This window comes from Pteronotus mesoamericanus, unplaced genomic scaffold, assembly GCF_021234165.1.
Source record: "Pteronotus mesoamericanus isolate MK-2021 breed Mesoamerican mustached bat unplaced genomic scaffold, CSHL_Meso_final contig_202, whole genome shotgun sequence".
NCBI lineage: Eukaryota > Metazoa > Chordata > Mammalia > Chiroptera > Mormoopidae > Pteronotus > Pteronotus mesoamericanus.
This window is the reverse complement of record NW_026555086.1, coordinates 7,929,694-7,952,522: the sequence shown is the minus strand read 5'-3', so window position 1 is coordinate 7,952,522 and position 22,829 is coordinate 7,929,694. Positions and strand designations below refer to the sequence as shown.

At 53.1% G+C, this 22,829-nt stretch overlaps 1 protein-coding gene across 1 annotated transcript in view; it reads right to left on the bottom strand.

Annotated features, from left to right (window-relative positions):
• The window catches only part of NLRC5 (NLR family CARD domain containing 5), a 77,141-nt gene that overhangs the window by 40,524 nt on the left and 13,788 nt on the right, over nucleotides 1–22,829 (bottom strand). Inside the window, exons 2-11 of the mRNA XM_054570261.1 lie at nucleotides 14,599–14,714; nucleotides 11,385–11,814; nucleotides 11,090–11,149; nucleotides 7,933–8,001; nucleotides 5,075–6,749; nucleotides 3,922–4,005; nucleotides 3,700–3,783; nucleotides 2,250–2,333; nucleotides 2,043–2,132; nucleotides 1,340–1,399 (exon numbers count right to left, since the gene is read on the bottom strand). Of these exons, the coding sequence (XP_054426236.1) occupies nucleotides 1,340–1,399; nucleotides 2,043–2,132; nucleotides 2,250–2,333; nucleotides 3,700–3,783; nucleotides 3,922–4,005; nucleotides 5,075–6,749; nucleotides 7,933–8,001; nucleotides 11,090–11,149; nucleotides 11,385–11,814; nucleotides 14,599–14,703 (2,741 nt within the window). The 5' untranslated portion in view covers nucleotides 14,704–14,714. The remainder of the gene's footprint in view (nucleotides 1–1,339; nucleotides 1,400–2,042; nucleotides 2,133–2,249; nucleotides 2,334–3,699; nucleotides 3,784–3,921; nucleotides 4,006–5,074; nucleotides 6,750–7,932; nucleotides 8,002–11,089; nucleotides 11,150–11,384; nucleotides 11,815–14,598; nucleotides 14,715–22,829) is intronic.

Genomic DNA, 22,829 nt, shown 5'->3' with positions numbered 1-22,829 from the left:
CAAGCTGAAGTTTTGGAAAAAGCAGCTGCTATCAGTCAAGATGCGATGGTCTCCATTTGCCGGACTGCATGTGGGTCAGGCTGTGAAAAGCCACGGCACCTCCAGGCTCTCTTCCCCAGGGCCAACGGAGGGCTGGGGACTGCGGAGTAGCTGGGATGTTGTGAGCCAGGTCTTCAGAGACCTGGAGACTGGTGCCATCCAGCAGAACGTCCAGCGACGATGGAAAGGTTTTATATCTGTGCCATCATTATGGCAGCTACTAGCCTCCTATGGCCATTGAGCATGTGAAGTGTGGCTAATGTGACTGATGGACTGAAATGTCCATTTTCCTTAAATAAGATAAATTTAAATAGCTGCTTGTGGCTAGTGACTACCGTGCTGGGTATCACATCGCTAGATAGGCAGAGGGGAAAAACGATAGTGGTCCTACTGAATCATTGTCTGGGTGAGGAAACTGAGGCTCGGAGCAGGGAAAGGACTTGCTCAAGGACACAAGAACTTCATTTTTCCCTGAGCCTTAGCTGGGGGGTGGTGTGAGGAAGCAAAGGCAGAGTGGTCTTTCATGGACAGGCAGCTTCGCTTCCGTTGCCCAACCAGGACTGGCCAAGCTGGGACCCACGCACAGCTGGAATAGCCAGCGTTTGCAAGCCAACTGGGTGTCATTAGTGTTCTAAGGCTTTGTTTTTTTTTAAACTATTTCAAAGGTTTTATTTATTTATTTTCAGAGAGAGGGCAAGGGAGGGAGAAAGTGAGGGAGAGAAACATCGATATGCAAGAGAAACAGTTGGTTGTCTCTCACATGCCTCCAACCAGGGACCTGGCCCGCAACCCAGGCATGCGCCCTGACTGGGAATCAAACTGGGAACCTTTTAGTTCATAGACAGGCACTCAATCCACTGAGTCACACCAGTCAGGGCACCATTAGTGTTCTAAGACTTTAAATGCATTAATTCACTTAATTCTCAGAACAGCTCTAACATGTAGATACCAAAATTGCCTTCCCCCCTTTTTTTGGCTAGAAAACTTTCCCTCACATAGTAATGTCATTCTGACGGTATCATTCATGCCTACCCCTACCCCCAACCCAAGGGCCTGGACCACTCTGATGCTTCGGGGGATGCTCCCTCACCACAGGCGCAGGTGTGGTCCAGAGGTGCCGGAGGAAGCTAAAGTCCTTTGCCAACTCTGAGAAGTAAGTTGCTTCTCAGGGCAGCAGTAGCAAGAAGAGTCCCCACGTTGCAGCTCCCCTAAGCTCCCTTGGCCACCTTTTCCCACAGCTGCCTGAGGACAGATTGCATCTCAGGATGAGCCCAGACCCGCCCCCTCCCTAACGTCTTACCCACGTAGCTCTGTGGCTGTCTCTGTGGGCGGGGAGAGAAGGATGATGAGGTCCGTCTTCCTGCAGGGTCAGACACCGAGCCATGAAACCCACAGCCTGGAAACCAGCGCTGCACCCCCAACCTGCACATTCCTGGCTGCACCGTTCCCCGCCCCCCTGCCACACCAACAGCCAGCAAAAGCTGATTTTGTGATTGACAGAGGAACAGCAGAACTGGCAAAAGTGCTCCAAATCAGACATGTAAAACAGTGACTATGTCCTGGCGGGATGAATCCCGAGTGAGTCAAAAGGTGGGGAAAACAACTTTTACACGAGAATAACAATTAGGAGTGCTGGGAGATTTTTACAGCAGTTACTGTGTTTTGGGACGAAGAGGCAGAGCACTTAACCTAGCCGGGCCCCAAACGGCCAACACTAGTTCAGCACCACGGAGAGCGACATGGGCGCTGACTCCTTGGGCTGTGCCTGTGCTTCCTGGATCTGTTGCTTCATTCCTTCATCCGTCCGTCCGTCAGTCAGTCTGTCCATTCATTCACTACTTATTGAGTACCAGGTGCCAGGCCTGAGCGAGGCTCTGGATGCACTGACGTGAGCCAAACAGACTCAGGCAGGTCCATCTTGCAAACTAGGGGCCTCGTCTTTGTCCTCTCCCCTTCTCTTTTCCCAAGACCCTGAACCCCAGGCTCCCATCCCTTCTACTCACCCGACTTGCAGCATCGTGATGGCCGTGCACGTGACCGCCACCTTTGTCAAGCGCAGTAGGGTTGACATGGAGATGTTGTTTTGGCTCAGGCTGCATGATTGTGGCAAAGGTGTCAGAAATGAATGCCCGATCCCATGGGGCCCAGGCCTTTGCGCGCCAAGGCTGGAGGGGGACTCAGGCAGGGGCTCGGGCGGAAGGACTGCTTACTCAAGCTTCCGGAGCCTCGGCAGGGAAGCGAGGACCTCCACGATTTTCAGCACCTCCTGGTCCTTGAGCTGGTTGTCCTGAAAGCTGCACGGAGACCAAGTCCCTCATCCCTGGGGAAGGGGCCCTTAGAAGCTCCAGTTGGCGGGTGACAGGCATGGCCACCTCGTGGGGGGAGATACAAGACAGGGCCCAGCAAGAGCCGAGGACTGTTCCATAGTATCCAACGTGTGCAGCCAGGAGGAGAAGGCCTCTGCTGGCCTCACTTCGGTTATTATTCAGTCCCTGAGGCGGCCTGCCTGCCTGGTGGCCAAGGGATCCAGATGTGGACTCTGAAGGCCTCACGAGGCAGGATGAGGAGACTCTGCTCTCGGGGACATGTCTGGGATGTGTCGGAGGCCCAAGTTCATCGGCAGGGCCTTTTGGCTCGCAGGTGACGAGCAGTCCAGACTGGAGTGTGGGCGAGGCCACTTCCAGCCTCAGCTCTGGCCCCAACTCCCCTGAGCCCTCAGCCAAGTGCATTTCCTCCTGACCTCACGTTCCTCACCTATCACCTGGGGCCCACAGCCCCGCCCTGCCTCGGCTCCTAGCTGCAGGGACAGAAGAACTAAAGGGTTCAAAGTTGCCTTTGTATGTGATCACTCTGGGCAGGAAACACGTTTGGAAATACAGAACTTGTTGACATTTACTTTTCTAAGTATTGAGCATGACCTTAACCTTCTCTTCCACCACGCAGAGTAATCATGCATGAAGACACCCAGCAGCGGGGACAGGGCAGAGCCGTGGTCCAGCTAATGCTCCACTAAGCAAGAGGTGCACCCTAGCGCAGGGCTGCACCTGTCGGGATGAATGGGTGCCTTTTCTCAACCCCAGAAAGGTGCCCGCTTGCAGTAGTTCTGCCAGCGGGCAGCTACGGACGCGCCCTGGCCCCTCCCTTCTTGGGCCGCTCATCACAGACACAGGGCAGGAGTCATTCGTGCCTACGCGCTTAGGTGTGTATGTGGATCTAAGTGTGCATGCACATGCGTGCTGCACGTAGGCACACCTGAAATGGGCATGCCCGTGGGGCAGGCATATCCTTAAGCAAGCAGATGAGTACAAGCATGTATACATATGTACATGAAAGTATGTGTATGTTTCCTGTATTTATGTGTACCCACAGTGCCACCACCTGCCTGCACACTGCGCCCCTCCTCTCAGGGTCACAGAAAGGGGAAGGGGGGGCCTCAAAACTCAAGCTCCTTCAAAATGGCCCCAAATCTTGGGATGAGACAAGCACTTCTCTGGGGTCTTTGGGAGCTTCGTGCTTGGGTCCAGCCCCACCCTGTTCTTGGACTGATGCCTCCCCTCTCTGGGCTGCACTGAAAAACTACTGCCTGGACCCCATAGAATATGCAAGACCCAGGCAGTGACCTCTTTCCACAGCCAGCGAGCCCTCCTGGAGATCACTCACCTGACCTCCTCCAGGTGTGGACAGAGGGGCAAAGCCTGCACCAGGTGGTGGATGCCTTGGGCAGTGATCTTACTTCCTGCTAACCTACAGGGTAAGCAGAGGGGAGAAAAGGGGATGGGACAGGGGTAGGCCCCAAACCTGCCCTGTGTAGGGCTGGGGGAAGGGAGGAGGGCTCCAGCATCCCTGGATGCGGATGTCTCTCGGTTCCAAGTCCTGGCTCACCCCAGCTTCTTCAGGCTCCCCATGGTCGGCAGGCTCCTGGAGAGGGCTTCTGCAAAGGCGTCCCCACACCTTCTGCTCTTAAAGCTGCCACAGGAAGAGGCAAGGTGGCAGATGATCAGTGCTGGACAGGACTTAGAGGTTACCCCACCCCTCTCTGACAAAAGGAACCGAATACAGTAATGCGAATGGGAGTTAATAGCTGTTGTAATGGTTGTAGTAGCAACAAAAAAAATCCATGTTATGGTAGACACTGCTAATTGTCCACCAAAACCTGTTCTCTATGCACGGAGCTACAACGTGGTTTCCCAGCCAAGATGGCACTTCCCAGCAATCGCTGGCAGCTCAGTGTGGCCATATGACTGTTCTCACCGTTGGAATGTGAGCAGAGAGATGTGCCTTATATCTGGGACTGGGCATATCTAGTTCATGCTCTCTCTGCTCCTCCCCTCAAGCCAGAGCACAGATATACCCATGACTCAGCTCTGACCGTGCAGATCAACATGTCCAAGGAGATGATGGAGCAAGAGTGGAAGGAACCAGGTCCTTGCGTGACCACCCAGAGCTGAGCCATCCCGACAGACCTGGATGCTGAGTCTTCCATGAGAGTGAAAAAAAATGCGCCCTTACTTAATTCACTGTGTTTTGCGAGGAGGATGGAAGGTTCTTTGCTCCTGCAGCTTAGCCGTTTCTCAAGCTACTACACGCATTGGGCCTTTACTGTGCGCCAGCAGCTGCACTAAGAAGGGTTTTCCATGCCACATCTTACCTCATTCTCACAACAACCCTATGAAGTAGGTATTATTACTGGCTCATTTGCAGGCTGAAGGAACTCTGGCGAGAGGTTGAGTCCCCTGCCCAAAGTCACATGGCCTCCAGCAGCACAGCCTGATTCACAGGCTCCAGCCCCTGGTCGCGGGAGGGAGACTGGCAGCCCAGATACCACGACAAGAGGAGAGCCAACTGGACCGCCAAGGTCCTGGCAAGGTACGGTGCTGCCCACTGTGTCCCAGGCTAAGGGACAGGAGGAGCCTATCTGTTCTGGTACTCAAGATTCTCATTCAGCCTCCATCAGCAGGGGTCTGCCAGACTGGTTGGCCTCCATGTGCCCACAAGCCTAGCTCCCTCCCAGGTCCCGCCCTGCCCTTCCTCTCACCTGAGATTCTCCACCTGCCCACAGCCTGCCAGGGCCTCAGGGCAGCAGGGCTCCAGGGGACAGCCCTCAAAAGCCAGGTGGATAGGGGCATCCCTGTGCTCCAGGATGTTGGTCAGGGCGGCCAGGTCAGTGTAGGTCAGCAGGAAATTGTGGAAGGGCAGCTGATAGGGGAGGCTGTGGGCCATGAGGCTGGCCAGCTCAGGCTCCTGTGTCTCACCCACACAGTGACACAGTTCTATAACCTTTGGTCCCGTGAGCCTGCGGGTGGCCAGCTTCTTCAATGCCTGTATGACTGCGGCCTGCCTGGCGCCCACCCACGCCTCACCCCGCTGCGTCAGGCTGCTGAGGAAGGGTCGGCAGGCGCAGGATGCCAGACCCGCCAGGAATGTGGGGACGTGGTCTAAGAGACCCAGTCTAGCTTTGGTCCGCAGCACCCAGCGAGAATTAAGGGTGACGTGGCGGGCGAGTGCCTCTCGATCCACCTTGGGGCTGACCATCAGATGCAGGGCAGCGAAGAACTCCTGCAGGCTGAGGTGGGTGAAGGCGTAGCCTGTCTTCCACTGCCCAGGGCCTGTGCAGACCCGGAAGGAGGTCAGCAGGCCGAGGGCAGCCCCGAAGGCCATCACGGGCGGAGGAATGTCTCCGGTAGAGAAGATGACCTTCCTAGTCTCCAGGGCCTCCAGGGCCACCTCACCGAGGCCCATCAGGGAGCTGGCAGCCCGGTGCCCATGAGGGCCGAAGGTGAGTACCATCTGCACATAGTTCTGGGTCACAGTGGGCAGGAGGGCTGCAGACTGGCCTGGAGAGAGGCCCGGGAGCAGGTGGCGGAGGCAGAGGCAGGCGACTCGGCACAGGGCAGGCACCGCACACATCCTCCGGAGACGCCCGTTCAACTGCAGCTCTGCTAGGGCCGCCTCCTGCAACGGCTCGTTGCTGAAGAAGCGGCCCACGTACTCCTCCACCCGCGGCCCGTCAAAGCCCCACATGTGGATCGTGGCTGCCTCCGTGGGCAGGCAGTCTGGCAGCTTCCCTGGGCGGGAGGTGGCCATGATCCTGCAGCCCGGCAGGAGGGTCCCGCGGCACAGGCCAGAGAAGAGGGCGAGGGCTGGACCCAAGGCCTCCGGGCCAGCAGTGTCCCTGCTGGAACAGGGGTGGAGAGCCTCCTCCAGCCCGTCGAAGATGAGCAGGACTCCACTGGCATTCTCCTCCAGGTACTGGAAGACGGCGTCGGAGCCTGCCTCAGGGCTTAGGTACACATCGAAAAGGAGCTGAGGCAGCGTCAGGACACTTGTAAGCAGGTTGAGCTGGCGGAATTCGAAAAGGAACAGGGCCTGGAAGCGGTCCAGCTGGCCATCAGCCCACCGCTGGCAGAGCCAGCGGGTGAGCGTGGTCTTGCCCATGCCGGCCTTCCCTAGGAGCACCATCACCCTCGGGCCCTTGTCAGTCCTGGAGTTGAACAGGTCCTGGATGCTCACATCAGTGCCATCTTCTGCCCTGGGGCTGCCCACGGTGGCCCCCTCCTGAGCGCTGAAGGGTGCTGTGGCCCGGCTCCACTGCAGGATCGTGGGGATGTAGGCCTGCTGGAAGGGGAGGGTCTGTCCTGGCCCAGGGAGCTTGCCACCATAGCGCTGTTGTGCAGAAGTCCTCAGCAGCTGCAGGTACTTCTTGACCAACTCTGCGGGGGGTGGGGAGATGGCATGAGGGCAGGGGGCCTCCCCAGGCCCCCAACCTTCTCACCCTAGTATTGGCTGCAGCCTCAGCTGTGTGTAATGGGAGCACACGGGGGCTCTTGTGCCACCCAAATCCCCGGAAGGAATCGGTTCTGGAGAAGCAGAGACTGGCAGCCAATTAAACAGGACATCTAGTGGGAAAGGGTGGATCACGGCTCTTTGTTTTGCAAACACATAGGTGTAAAGTAAGAGAGGGGAAGGGAAAGAGGGCACTTCTTATCAGAACAGCCTCTCCTGTTATATCTGAGTAATCTGTGGCCCTCCCTAATATTTCAGTTCTGCAATGTCTAACGGTGAGCGTTACTGATGTCCAGGCACTGACCAATCAGAATCGTGGGAACTGGGCCTCCGCTGTTCCAGGTACTGACTTGTGAAATGCTGAGTCACTGGGAGATCTCCGGAGGCCCAGGGGAAGGACCGGGGCCCCTGCAGGGGCCCTCTGGGGGCCCAGCTGCGGGACCGGAGGGGGAGTCTATTTTATATCCATGCGAATCCTCTTACTGCCTGTGAATCCTTTGGCTAGTCCCGTGGGGGTTGGGTTTCTCAGCTGGTGGGACAACTGGTCAAGATCAAAGACTCTTCCGGATGACTGAGGGAAAATGAGAGAAGTTCCGTCTCTTCTACTCCCCCCGAGCCTGGCCAGCGCTCAGCAGCCTCCGTGTCTCTCCATGGGCCCCTGAGGGCTTCTGCCTTGTGTCGGGGGTGTCTCCTGCTATCCTGTTCACCCCTAAACTGGCCAATGAGGGCCCGGGCCTAAGGTAATAATGGTCACCTTCCTTGAGTCCCCTGAATCCTAAGGACATTGTTGGCGGGGGGTGGGGGGGGTGCTCTGGAAGAGGCTAAATAATAAAGCTGTGATCTGTTGGGGTGTTTCCAGCTCCTTCGGCTGAACCATCTCTCTAGAAGTCCCCTTGTGGCCTGTTGGAGAGGCCCCTCCTTGCCAGGCTCAGCCCTCTCCCTTCACACTCAGGACCTTCCATCCTTCTTTTATGGTAGCTTGGGATACAGGCCGTGAGTCATGAGGCCACTGGAGGCTTGTCCTTAAGGAGCACTGTCCAGGATCTGCATCTTGGCCCCAAGGCAACCTGACCCCTACGTTCAGGCCCCCCCTCCCACTTTGGCACACACCTAGGTGCTGCTTCCTGGAATGCTTCGGGCGGGGGGAGGACTCGCAGCTCTGATGAGGCCGCTTGAGGCCTGGAAAAAATAAAGGAAAGAGTGAGGGGTGAGGTTTGGGGGCTGAGGGGGTACCCAGTACCTTTGGGGAGTTCCATTCCACAAACAGGCAGGTAGACAGGTGTGTCCATACTCAGGGACCAAGGCAAGGCAGCTCAGTGATAGGTGCCAGAAGGGACCAGGGACCAGGACAAACAGTTCTGATTTGTTGGGGAGCTGGGATTATGGGGTGAATGTTTTCTGTGAAAGCCTGAGGTTACTACCATGCCCCCCATAACTAAAAAGTTGATACATCTAAAGAAATAAAGGTTCTGAACTTACAGCTAACATCACACTCAATGGTGAAAGACTGAAAACTTTTCTTCCTCTAAGATGAGGAACAAGACAAAGATGCCCACTTTCATCACCTCTATTCAATGTGGAACTAGAAGTTTTAGCCAGAGCAATTAGGCAAGAAAAAGAAATAAAGGAAAGGGAGAAGTAAAATTGTCTGTTTACAGTGATAGGATCTTAAGTTTAGAAAATCCTAGAGACTCCTCAAAGTTTTTTTAGAGTTAATAAATGAACTCAGAAAAGTAGCAGAATACAACATGCAAAAAACAGTTGCATTTCTATACACAAACAATGAACAATCTGAAAAGGAAATAACAAAAACAATCCCATTTATAATAGCATCAAAAAGAATAAAATACTAGGAATTAACTTAACCAAGGAGGTGAAAGATTTGTATAATAAAAACAACAAAACATTACTTAAAGAAATTTAAAAAGACGTAAGTAAGTGGAAACACATCCCGTGTCCATGAATTGGAAGACTTAATATTGTTAAAAATCAGTGCCCTGCAAAGTGACCTCCAGATTCCTGCAGATGCAACCCTCATCACAATCCCAATGACTTTCTTTTTCAGAAGTAGAAAAACCCATCCTAAAATTCACATGGAATCTCAAAGGACCCCAAATAGCCAAAACACTCTTTAAAAAGAAGAACAAAGTTGGAGAACTCACACTTCCTCATTTAAAAGTTTATTACAAAGCTAGAATAGTCAAAGCAGTGTGAATTGGCATAAAGACAGTCATATAGACGAATGAAGTAGAGAGTCCAGAAACAAACCTTTGCATGCCAATTTTTTTTGACAACAGTGCCAAGACCATTCAATGGGAAAATAACAGTCTTTTCCGTAAATGGAAAACTGGATATCTACATGCAAAATAATAAATTGAACCCTTACCTAACACCATATGCAAAAGGTCACTCAAAATGAGCCAAGGATTTAAATGTAAGACCTAAAACAATAAAGCTCTTAGAAGAAAACACAGGGCAAGACTTCACTATGTTGGATTTGACAATGATTTATTGGGTAGGACACTAAAGGCACAGATAACTAAAGAAAATGATGGACAAATTGGATTTCATGAAAATTTAAAAATTTTGTGCATTAGCCCTGGCTGGTATGGCTCAGTGGATTCAGCGCTGGCCTGTGAACCATGAGGTTGCCAGTTGATTCCTAGTCAGGGCACATGTCTGGGTTGTAGGCTAGGTCCCCAGACGAGGGTGTGTGAGAGGCAACCACACACTGACGTTTCTCTCCCTTTCATTCTCCCTCCTATCCCTCTCTCTAAAAAATAAATAAAATTTAAAAAATAAAATAAAATAGAAATTTTGTGCATCAAAAGCCACTATCAACCGAATAAAAAGGCACCTCACAGAATGGGAGAAAATATTTGCAAACTGTATATCTGATAAGGGATTAATATGTGCAATATATAGAGAACTCTTCAAACTCAACAACAATATAAAACCAAACAAGCTGATTAACAAATGGGCAAAGGATTGGAACAGACATTTCTCCAGAGAAAATACACAAATGGTCAATAAGCCCATGAAAAGAGGCACAACATCGCCAGTCGTTAGGGAAATGCCAATCAAAACGACAGTGAGATGCCCCCTCACACCCAGCAGGATGGGCACCATTGCAAACACAGAAAATAGCAAGCGCTGACGAGGACGTGAAGCTGGGGCCCTGTACGCTGCTCTGGGAATGTAGAATGGTGCAGCTGCTGTGGAAAGGAGGGTGGGGGCGTCTCCAAAACGTAAAAACGGAGCTGCTCTAAGACCCTCGATCTCGATACATACACAAAAGACTTGAAAGCAGGGCCTGGAAGAAATACTTGTTCACCCATGTTTACAGCAGGATTATTCATAATAGTTAAAACAGGGAAGCCAAGCAAATGTCCGTCCATGATCGGACAAATAAGTAAACTGAGCTCTATCCATACAATCGAATATTAGCTTTAAAAAGGAAGAAAGTGCTGACACCCGCCACCCCAGGGGTGAACCTTGGGCACTGGCTGAGTGAAATAAGCCGGCAACGAAATGACTCCGCGTACGTGAGGCATTTAGTCAAAATCATAAAGAGGCCAATGAAGATGGTGTTATCAGGGGCGAGTGGTTACTGTTTGACAGGTACAGGGTTTCAGTTTTACAAGATGAAAAGAGCTCAGGGTGATTAACTGCAAGAGTGTATTCAATGCTACTGAACTGTGCCCTTAAAATGAGTATGGCGGTACATTTTATGTCATGTGTATTTTACCACAATAAAAAGAATGGAACATTCTGAGAATGGGGTATGGCCTGGGGCTCGGTGAGGTGGTCCCCATTTGACCGTGGACCCTCTGTGCTCCCGCAGAACATCATGAGGCCCCCCCGGGCGTGCACAGCAGCGCACAGGTCTGTTGGGCCCGGGCTGTGTGAACGGTGAGGGGCCTGGGCCAGCGGGGCTGTAGCCTGAGGCCCCCAGGCTGGGGGACAGGAGAGTGAGAACAGATTTCCCCCCGTGAAGCCAGAGAAAGGGTCCTGGCAGGCCCGGGGCCGGCCATTCAGACTCTCCCAGGAGGCCCCAGGTTAGACCCCTGGGCCAGGCCACAGGCTTGAGGGGTGCAGAGGGGGCGGAGGTGAGAGCCATGGTGAGGGGCAGGGGACACATGCAAACGGACCGGAGACGAGGATGGTTTATGGGACATGGCTGTGACCGGTCTCCATCAGCCTCCCGCAGGTCGGATGTGGGAACTTGCTTACCACCCGCCTCCTGCCCCCCAGCCCCGGGCCTCACCATGGTGGAACTGAGGTTCAGGTTCGCTTCCTTCACCGATTTCCAAAGGACTGGGAAGCCCTGCGTGAGAGAGAGAGGATATCATACACCACCGGGATGTGCCGGTACCAGCTCCGGTCTCTGGTGTCCAGCCCAGGTGATGTCTGACACTGATGTGGTAGCATTAGGAAATTTGCTCTGGGAAGTGTCCAGAAACATGGAATTTTGTTCCCGGCTTGACCACGGCTTCTCTGTGTGACTCAGGGGGGTCCCCGCTTTCCCTGGGCCTCTCTGTGCCTCTCACGCGTGCCCTTACCCTCTCCTTCATGGCCCCAAGTGCTCAGCAGCAGCACCTCCAGCTCCAGAGGCACCTCCCGCTCCATGCACACACAGTGGATGAATGCCTGCCAGGTGGCCGGACCCTGGGCGTGCAGCTCCGTGAGTTGTTCCAAGACCCTTTTTTTGGGGTCTGAGGTTTTGTTCCTGGAGTCCAGGTCCATGTTGGGGAGGAAGAACTTCACCTTGGCCCTCAGCCATTCTGGGTCATCACTGAGCAGCCTCACAAGACAAACCCACTGGCTCCTGGTGCCCAGCTGGGAGGTAATGGGGTCCATGAGGAGCTGATGCTGCAGGGACTGCGAAGGCCGGTGAGGGGAAACAGGTGAGCTGGGGGGAAGATGAGATGATGGAAGCGGTGAGCTGGGGCCACGTGAGCTTGGGGCCAGGTGAGCAGCGGGACAAGTAGGCTGGGGGGAAGCCAAATGGGACAGTCAAGAACTCCCCTCACACACATCTGAGGGGCAGAGAACAGGCAGGCATGTGGCCCCTCCATGGAAGTCCTTATGCCTTTGCCTGGGGGTCAGTCCCAGAGATCGACCTCCTTCTTGGGCATCCACCGCCCCTCCTCGAACTGCACCCGTGTACTGGCTCTGAAATGGACTAGTTCATTCCCCATTGACAGTGCCCGATAATACTTTACCCATTACATGTCCATGGACCCGCTTGTGAGGCTCTCTGTCTGAGCTCTCTGTCCCCCCAAACTTATTCTCCCCTACTTCCTTAGTACTAGAACCTCTGAATATTCCCTGCTCATCTGGAAGAGACTCTATTTCCCAGCCTTCTTTGCCATTAGAGGTCATTAAGTTTTGGCCAGTGGGATGTAGGTGGAAGTATCGTATAGCCTTTTTTACTTCTTCCTGTTGGCTGGAATGTCGATGTGATGGCTGAACCTTGGGCAGCCATATTGGATCATGAGTCAGAAGCCAGGGCTTAGGAGGGTAGAGGGTAATGCTTTCCACCTGCCCTGGACTCTCCGACATTGAACTTGTATTATATGACAAGGAAATACATTTCTATTCTGTTTAAAGCACTGTTATTTAGGGCTTTCTGCTACTCACAGTAAAATGTAATCCTGGCTAATGCAAACCTTCTTCTCTCTCTAGGCAAATTCTCCCCTTCTAAACCAGAACTCTCAAACTGCTGGTAGGAGTTCCAATATAAGGCAGGGACACTTACACACAAAAGCTTAAAACTCTGCAGTCCTTTTGATTCAACAACTCCACTTCTGGCATTCTAGCCTTAGGAAACAATCATGGATGGACAGCAACATTTTCATTACAGAGCTGTGCACTGCAAGAATATTTATAATACTTAAAAACCAGAAACAACCCAAATGTCCAAGAAGTGGGGATTAGTTAACTAACTGGTGGGTTGTTATACAAGGGAATATGCTAAAATATTTCCAAATGTACTTTCTGGTACTATTTTCTGAATAATTGTAGCAAACACTCAGAAAGCACAGACTGTGTTGGGGACTATTCTAAGTACTTCACATGCCTCATCAAATCCTCGATCAGAGACCTCCACTTCTCACCCTGAAAAGGCTGCGAGGCCGCCCAGAGCCAACCTTATCGGCCCCCAGAGGCTGGGGCACAGACAATGTGTCTTGGGGTTCAGACCCCAGCTGTTCCCTTGACCCCAGCAGGGGCCTCCTGGGCATGTGTCCCCAGCCCCCGGCCATCCACCCCCAATCAGACTTATAAAAATAACTCCTCACTCAGGCACAGAACTTGAGAATTCATAAACATGCTCACATCCGTGGGGTAGGCAGGGACCGCCATTCCCCACTGATTAGATGGATACACTAAGGCCAACAAAGAGTAAACGCTGTGCCCAAGGTCCTGCAGTGCGTCCATGGCAGAGCCAGGCTCGGGATGGACATTCCTCAGCCTGAGGCAGCCAATTTCCAAGGCCTTGGAGCCCTCGATGGTACCAGACAAGGACTAAGTCCCTGAACTTTGTGTGATCTGGGTGACAGGATGTGGCCATGGCCTAGGGCGTCTTTTCTGGGCTCCCATGGCCAAAGTCCATGTGCCCATAAGGAAACCATTCAGGACAGCAAGTGCCAGATGATATAATTTCTGGAGTTTGTTTTATTTCATTTCATTTCATTTCATTTATTTTTAAAGAGAGGGAGGGAGGAAGAGAGGGAGAGAAACATCCATGTGTGGTTGCTTCTCAAGCGCTCCCTACTGGGGACCTGGCCTACAACCCAGGCATGTGCCCTGCCTGGGAATTGAATTGGCGACCGGCACTCAATCCACTGAGCCACATCAGCCAGGGCTAATTTCTGGGGTTCTTTGTCCTCAAGTCTCCCCTCCTGCCAGTCTAACACAATGGCTTTCTTTCCACCACTGGGGCTTTAGCCCCCTGGGGTGAAAACATCAAGCCCTTTAAGGACAACCTTCCTGAGCAAAAAAGCATCTGGGTCGTTGAGACTCCTGTGGGAAATAGCCTTGGAGGAGGGATTACAGGAGAAAGGCCGCAGACTTCGGAGACCAGCATTCCCGTTCCCAGCTCTGTAACTAATTTTCAGGTGTTCTCTTTCTCCTCCCTCTGGGCTCTTGGTAGGAGTGCATTTCCCTGCCCCCTTGAAATTGGCAATGGCCATGAAACTTGCTTTGGCTAATAAAAATATGCTGAAGGGTGACCCTTGTCATGTTTGTGCAGAAGTTTTAAGAGCAAATGTGTGATTCAGCATCCTCTCTCTTCCTCTACCGCAGGGCCCAGGAGTACCCCAGGTTTTGGCTGCTGTTCTAGGCTGGGTCCAGGAACGACAATGACATGGAACAGACACCCCAGCCAACTCACAATAGACAAGAAATAGGAGCAGGAAACAAACGTGTCCTCCTAAGACACTGGGACTTTGGAGGCTGTTTGTTACTGCAGCCTAAATAAGCCTATCCTGGCTGATACACTCTTAATATGACCCTCGGCAAACGCTCTTCCCTCTCTGGGCCTCAGTTATATCATCTATGAAATGGGTAGATTAGATACCATCTCAGGCCCTTGCTGATCTTCTATGTCCAGTGACTTCCACTCTCAAGCTGAATGGTAGCTAAGGGCAGGTTTGTTGTGTTGGGGACAACCCAGTGGGGTGAAATCTGCACAGGGAACAGTTTTGGCAGTGGGTGGGGGGGGGGGGGTGAATGGGAGAAATAGAAAGGAGGCAAAGGGCAAAAGTTACCTACTTGGCTTCCTGGTTCACCACAGATGTTCTGGGTGTCCGTAGAGAGGGTCTCATGGGTGCCGGAGTCAGACCTGTGCCTTAAGCTGGATTTGCACATTGTTTCCATAGGGCGGGCATCTAAGGAGAGAGGGGACAGGGTGTTCTCTTCAGTATTCCAGAGACCAAGAGGAATGCTGTAAAGAGGTGCCAGTCCCTCCCCCCACCTCAGCAGACCTCCCCTCAGGACACGTGCCCTCAGAACAGTCCCCTGGCCTTCGCGCACAGGTCCTTTCTTCCCGACCCCAGCTCTTCTTGTCCCTGGACTGTGCACTGCTCGCCCTCCCTGGGGTCCGCTCCTGTCTGCCGCACCTGGCCCAGAGGAGGTCCCTCTTCCTCCTACAACTCAGACGTGCACCTTACAGGGACTTCTGGTGTCCCTGTGTGCCCTTCAAATACGGCTGGCTTATTATAGCTCCTTTATCGGGAGGAAATGGAATAATCCTCACCTCAGATGCCAACTGCCTTTCCCAATAAAACTCCAGAAATCTTAGGATTTGTGACCTCTTTCCCATTACATTAGGTAGTAATTTTTAAACAATTGAGAATAAACACTCCTTTGAGTGAGAAAACCCAGAGGCATCAATCCCTGTTCGCCCAGAGCACAGCAAATCGATGTTCTGGCGCACCCCTACTGAACACAACCTGAGGGACTTTTGCCTGACACCTCAGAATGGACAAGAAAAAAGATGGCTAAAAAGTGCATGGAAGAAAAAGAAAGGAAACAGCCTGGGGTGTGCACTGATTGTGTATCCATGAAGTATGAGGAAGGTAACTGCAAAGTTCCAGAACTTTAGATAAATCCACATAAATAGGGCACATTCTACTATAACAGAGATCCGTACTGCAGTTAGAAATTAAAAAAAAGAAAAGGTTCTCTTGGAGAGGTACTGGGGGTACTAATGACATCTCTTTCAGTAAAATAGTCCAATTCTAACAGAAGAAATGAAGGGAGGCAAGAGCAAATCGAGATAAAGACTTGTTCACCTCTGGCCCTGGGAGACCTGCTAGCCCCGCCCTTGGGGCTCCCGGCGGCCCCACCCGTGGACTCCTGGTGGCTCTGCCCTGTTTAGGTCTGGGCAGAATCCAGGACAAACTGAGCAGAGTGGCTCTGGGGCAGGGGCCACTCCCCACCACCACCTCCTCTGTTGACTCCCAGCGGTGCCACCCTGCTGAGGTTGGGCTCCTGGCAGATGTGGGGACAGACTGAGCTGTGTGGCTCTACGACTGGGGCCCTTTTCCTACCGCACGCTTGACAAGTACAGAGCCATCCCTTCACATGGACAAACCTGGGTCTGTTAGGGCCTGATAACCTCTGCTCACCTCACCCTGATGACTCTCTGAGACGCTGCCTCACCCAACAGGTGAAAGCTAGATGTGGTATGCCCTAGGACATGGCTGAGTTGCCTCAGGCTCAGAGCTGGCACAGAGTTTGAAGCCAAATCAATCTGGTGAACGCCACTCATCCCCACCTGATGATTCATTGAGAGCATATGCCACACAATTGATTCAGTGACTGAACCTAACAGGCAGCCGGCAGGTGGAGGCAGGTGGAGGCAGATCTCAGGGCTTCTTGGGACTTTTGCTTATCTCCCCACACCCCCTCTCCACCCTGTATTGTTAAAGCCAGCTTGATCCTTCCCTAGCAGAGTCCACCACAAACTTGTGGATCGCTTTGTAGCTCCAGACAGGTTGCCCAGGGCCAGTCACAGGCAGCATCAGACATTGGCCTGCACCAGAGTCCCTCCCAAGGGGCCACAGAACCAACACACCCAGTGGCTAGCTTCAGTCAACATTGGAGCAGGCGCCAATTAGCTTCACAAGTGACGTATAAAAGGGGTAACTCAGCAGGCACCAGACCCTGCTGAGGTGAATTCCACTCTGTGGTCTTTCTCAGTTTTTTGCAGGGGATCCTCCCACCTTAGGCTAGGATTTAAAACTGAATTTAATCAAAGTTACAAGGACCTTCGGTTTCAGTAGCTCTACACAATGGATTATTATTTGGCAACAAGCGTGAACCACAAAAACATTGTGCTCAGTGAAAAAAGTTCCAGTGTATACTAGTATGTCAATTCAAATCTTAAAAACTATGGCACATGTTTGTTTTAAGTGTGTGTGTGTGTCTGTGTGTGTGTCCTTGCATCCATAAAGACCAACTCTAGGGCTACATGGGAACCTGGTGACGGGGTTGTCTGGGGAGGGAACCTGAGGACACAGGCAAAGGGGAGCCCTTGATACCGTCCTCTTGGACCACCCTCTACCATTCAAACTTCTTCACAGGCGTGTTTAGGTAAAAAAAAAAAAAAAAAAGAACATTTACACTAAAACATAGAACAGACATTTCCCCGACATATAAGGAAGAGACATGCATGACAATGAGTAAGCACAAGAAAGTACCAGGGATGCCTCCCAGAAAGGGGAGTTCCATGCACAGCGTGATCAATGATGTTAACACTGACTTAGGAAGGCCAGGAAGGTTAAATATCGGCGTCAAGTATGACATAGGCTGACAATTCCAGTTCAAAAGTGATTCATACATCTTGAGGACGTATTTTATTCTATGCTTTAGTTTAATGTTTTTACGTGTGTGGGGACAAAACTACATTTCCACTGGTACTGGGGTTTAAAAAGTTGAACAAATAAGGCAATGAATATTTGCTTAAATGGCACCCACGTGCCTTTAGACTTTACCTATTTTAATTCTCACAGTGACTCCTCTTGGATGCCTTGTGTGCATTTAAAATTTCCAAGTTCAGCCCTGGATGGTATGGTTCAGGGGATTGAGTGCCAGCCTTTGAACCAAAAGGGCTGTGGGTTTGATTCCCAGTCTAGGGCATGTGCCTGGGCTTCCCAGTAGGGGGCACATGAGAGGCAACCACACATCAATGTTTCCTTCTCTTTCTCCCGCACATCCCCTCTCTAAAAAATAAATTAATAAAATCTTAAAAAATAAATACCTAAAATTTCCAAGTCCAACCCTGGGAGCCTGGTCTCCCCCTCCAACATGCCAGCTCCTGCCCCTACCCTCCCCATTTCATGCAGGGCGGCCTCGTGCTTTCTTGAGCCCAGGCCAAAGATGGCTTAATTTTTCCAAGGGCCTCACGGAATCTCACTTCCTTTACCACTGCTGCCTAGACCTGCACCGGCGTCTCTCACCCAGATTCCTGCACTGGGAGAACTGGTCTCCCTTCTTCTGCCCCACCTCCGACAGCCTCCATGGGGGGTCAGAGCATCGAATCCAAATGTGGCCCACGCCACATACCTGTGTCTCTCAGAAACTTCTCATCTCACCTTGCACGAGGGCCAAAGGTTTTCTCCACACTAGCAAGGTGTTTGAACAATTTTTAAAAAATCAAACTTGATAACTTTCAAATTTTTCCCACGGGGCAGGTTGTTTTCCACTTATTTTTAAGTTATCTTTGGGCAGTTTATGTTTTTCTGAGAAAGTTGCTCATTTGGTCAAGAATGTTCTTAGCACGGGCTCCCCTGGCCTTCAGTCCAAAGTGTCCCCGCTGTGAATCACCAGTGTGTCTATGGGTGGTCCAACCCAGGCTCAGAGAGAGGCAGCGAACCGCCCCGCGTCACACAGTGAGCGCTTTCTAAAGGGATCCCAGGCGGGCAGATCTGCAGTCCAGGGTCTGCACCGCTCTGGGTCCAGACCGCGAGAGGAAAAGGGTAGAGGCGTGCCAGGAGGCCCTGTGGGGGTGCTGGTCTCACTCGGGGGTCTGCGCAGGAGCTTCTTTCCACCCTGTGCTTTCGGGGACCCTTTCCTGCCCTCTTGAAAGCACTTACTGGCTAGAGGTTAGAGCAGGGAGCGGAGACCTCAGGCCAGCTACCTCCCTGCAGCCCGGGCCTTTGCCCCGGCTGTTCCCTTTGCCTGGGGAGCCTCCACCTCCAGTCCGCACGTGCACACACGCACGTAGGCAAGCGCACATGCGTGCACGTTCACACATGCAGGTACGCACATGCATGCCTGGCCCAAGCTATCTCTAAGACTCTGCTCTGGTCTCACCTCCTTTCTCTCTATACCTTTTCTCAACTTCCCACCACCTCCAAGGGGAAGTCGCGCCACATTCGTATGAATTCCACAAAGCAGGTGTCCGAGAGAGGTTCAAAGGATGCATGTAAAAATGGTCCTGCCGCCTGGTCCCCGGCCCCCACCGGCCCTCACACACTCTGGACTGCACTCACAGCCCCACTTCCGGTCCCCCGGTCCTCTTTCCCAACACCCCACTTTGCACATCGGCCTTCCTCTGCCTCAAACGCCCTTCCCTTTTCGTCCCACCTTGCAAGGTCCTCCTCCTCCTGCCCAGGCCCAGCTGCGTCTCCCTTCTCAGGGAAGGCGTCCCGGCTGCCCTCCCAACTGCAGTGGGGCTTCACTCCTTAGTGCTCTCTCCTTTCTCTTCCGCTGCAAGTCTTGCTATTCTGCTTTGTCACTTCCTCTGGGCAGGCCACCTCCCCTCCGCAGGCTGGGGACACCGAGAGGGCAGGGGCAGCGTCTGATGCTGGATGACAGCAGACCCCTTGGCCCCGGGGCCCGGGGCCTGAGTCTCTCCTGCTTACCAGCTATGGAACTTTGACCAGGTTACTTCACCCCTTGGTACCTCAGCATCCTCATCTATAGAATGGGGATGTCCTAGGTCAGGCTTCTAGAAGCGGAGCCCAGGACAGATGGGTCTATAAAAGTTATTTGTTGAGGGGTACGGGGGGCAGGACAGGGTGGAGGAAGAAGCTAAGCAAGGATGTGGTTTCAGGAACAGTCCAGCTTCAGCCTGACCCTTGGGGAGACCTGCAGTGTGAACCAAAGGGCTTTCTACCCGAGGACCCTAGGGTTTCCAGACGCACCTTCCTCAGGATCCGGGGTCCGTTAGGGCCAGTCCTGGTCTGGCTAGGACAGCAGGTGGCCAGGTAGTGGCCTTGTCTCTCTCACTTAAGAGTTTGTCCTGCCAAGCAGCAAGGAGGCTGGGAGGATACCCCTCCTCTCTGCCAGTCACTGGCTATGGGAGTTGCCCAGTGGGTGGAGGAGGGAAGGGTGCCAGAGGCAATGACTGCCAGCCAAGGGCAACGCTCTGGGGAAGGGGCAGCCACTACTGTCTACACCTACAGCAGATGGGGGATGGGGCGCTGCCGATTGTGGGGGATCTAGCAGAGGCGAGAGGGAGCACTTAGCGGGTCTGCCGTGGGGGTAATAATAACATCTAGGTGGCAAGGTTGTTGGGAGATGAGGAGGCCAAGCCCTGACGGGGCTGGCACAGGACAAAAGCTCCGTGCCTGATAGGGATTCTCACCAATGGCCTCATTGTTTCCAAAGGCACCCTGCCCCTCGCACGGGGTACATGGAAGAAAGAGAGGGATGAAGGAGAGACTACAACATGAGTCACAGGCTTCTGGCTCTTCTGTTCCTTTGGCTCTCTCCTCTTCTTGACTCTCCAGGCTTGGATTAAGGGGGAGCCCACATGAGGCTTTGCCGTAAGGAGAAACAGGTACTAACAGGTCCCCAGGCTTGTTGGGACCTGTTTCTTCATTTCTACAAGGGTGCACCCCCTGCCTTACCTGCTCTGGGTAAGGGTCTGGGGGTGTCAGGCTGAGGAAAGAGCCCGTGGAAGGCCAGAAGCCCTGTCCCCACGGCAAACCCCGAGTTCTGCCGCTGGCTCCTGGGCCAGAGCGACAGAAGCAAGGACAGATGAGAGCAACGGAGGATGGGCATTGGGAAAGAGGGACAGAAATAAGGAGGCCATGAGTGCTAACCTCAGGGCCGGGAAGGATGTGGTTGCTAGTGGGGATTATAAGAAAGCCACCTCACAGATACAACAGACATTTGGACGGAAATATTTCTGAAAACAGAGACAGTGCCAATGAAGTTGGTTTCTCAGACCAAGTGAGCAGGTCGGGCCTGGGAACCCGGGGTGGCCCAGCGCCCACAGAGCCCTCGCGTCCCCTCGGGTTCTTCCACACTGAGCCCTGCTGGGGCCACCCACAGACAGGCCAGGGTCCCTGCCGTCCCCAGGGGTCGCCGATCACGGGCTTTGCAGGGTGATGGAGACTTGATGCAAATGGGGACAGAACCAGAAGGGTCCTGACTGTGGGGTCCATGCCAGGTCCATTTTCCAGGTGGGGCAACTGAGGCTGTGAGAAGGGAAGGCCTTTCTGGCAATCTCAGCCAATCAGAAGCAAAGCCAGGGCCAAGCTGACTCAGCAGGCTCTCTCCGGGGGCTCGCTGCAGCCCCACAGTAGAATCCAGCTTCTTTCATGGGGCCCCGGGGGAACCACTTCAGGGAGACGCTAGCAACCATCTCCTCCTTCACCCATAAAAGCTGACAGAGCAGGCAAGAGGGGTCCTTGACACCACACATATCCACAAGGGATGATGACATAAAGGGCGACTGTCCTTCACAATGACAGGGTCCTGCAGGACTTGAAATGCATGGTCATAGTGTTTTACTGACGCAGAAAGCAAGGCTCCCAGCATTCAGGGGACCTGCCGACGTCACCAGCCTGAGAGTTGCAGAGCTGGGAGCTGAACAAACATCTCACCTCGAAGCCATCTCGGGGCAGATGGTGCTTTGGAGAGAGTGCTCTGGGCCTCAGGCCTGGGTGGGCCCTATTCTGAATCTGCTATGGCCTCTATTTCCTTGTCTCTGGAAGCTGGGAAGCTGGGTCCTAGTCCTCCTCGCTCCATCTCTCCTTTCACACAGCCACCTCCCTGCTGGAAAGGCCTAGACTTTCCACACAAGGACCCTCCAGGGTTTCCAGATACACCCTCTTCTGGGGTCAGGGTCCTGGAGCCAGCCCTGGCCTGGCTAGGACAGTAGGTGGCCAGCAGGTTGCCTTGCCTCTCCTGCTTGGCCCTGGCAGTTTGGTCCCAGCATCCATAGGAAGTGACTCCTGGCGAGGCCCCCACGATAAGACTCCCACCCAGCACAAGGCGCGGTCCTGGGCCTCCAAAGGCCGCTGTGGGGATCTGCACTTTGGAACCGGGACTGAGGAGTAGAGGCTGAGGCACACCCCTACAAAATATTCCAATGGGCCACCCCGACCCAATCCCAGCACAGCCCCCGAGTGTGGAACACAGGCATCAGTGCTTTTGGAAGCTCCCCAGGCGACTCTGAGGAACTGGGTCCACTGCGCTTGTGCCCCCCGGACCCCTGCCTCTCCTGTAAACCGGAGCCAAGCGACTCTTTTCCTCTGAGAGGCCACAGGCGGGAAGGCCACGTTTAGAAGAGGCCTTGATGGTGTTTCCCAATGACTAACGCTCACCCGTCCCCTTTGCGAGTTTCCAGGCCACCTCTTCTTCTGGCCTCTTCCTTGGCACCTGCACCCCATCTCTATGGGCCTGCCAAGCCCTCAAACAAAGGTCCAGGCTCAGGACGCCCACGCCCACCAAAACCGAAAGTGAAGCTAACGGCTGGAAACCACCTCTTCGTCTCCTGTGTAGCTGAGGAAACACGGGGGATTCTCATGCTGGCTTTGCAGTTCATGGGGATGACAGATGGGTGGGCAGGTGGTGGAAGAAGGGCCCCGACGTGTACGGGAGAGCTGGATCCTGGAGTTCAGGTGCACGCACGGCCTGGCACTTGCTCCGCCCACTTTGAAGGGCCAATTAGCAGTAACTTCTAACACGTAAGGTGGGCTGCTCTTTGACTCCACAAACTCCTCCACAGAGAGCCACACCAAGCCCTGGATAAGGAAGTCCTGCTGCAGTGTTTGAACCGTACCCCCACGCAGTCTGCTGCAACTGCACCATTGCATGATGGGCATGAAGCCATTGATTGTGTTAACACAGCTAGTTCCTCATGAGTAAACAAGACGCGTTGCGTTGCATAACGATATGCACACCACATCATCGGTCTTCAAACTACATGTAAACAAAAACCCAACTCCCTATTTCTTCCCACAGGTCTATCACAAACTGTTTTTATGGCTTAGAAGAGCGAGGCTGTCTAGGTTTGGGACTGACCTTTCCCCATCCACAGGCTATGTGGCTTCAGGAAGGCCATGCGCCTCTCTGGGCCTCAATAGTCTCATCTGTAAAAGGAGGGTCATAACTCTTGTGAGCATCTACCTCACAAGGCTGTGGTGGGACTTGAGTGTAAAGTGCTCACAAAAGGGCTGGCAGTGAGGAAGCCTCGTATGAGTATTATTTTCATTACGGAAAGGCCTGAAGTTCTGGAAGGCGATGCATCAAACTGGTTACTC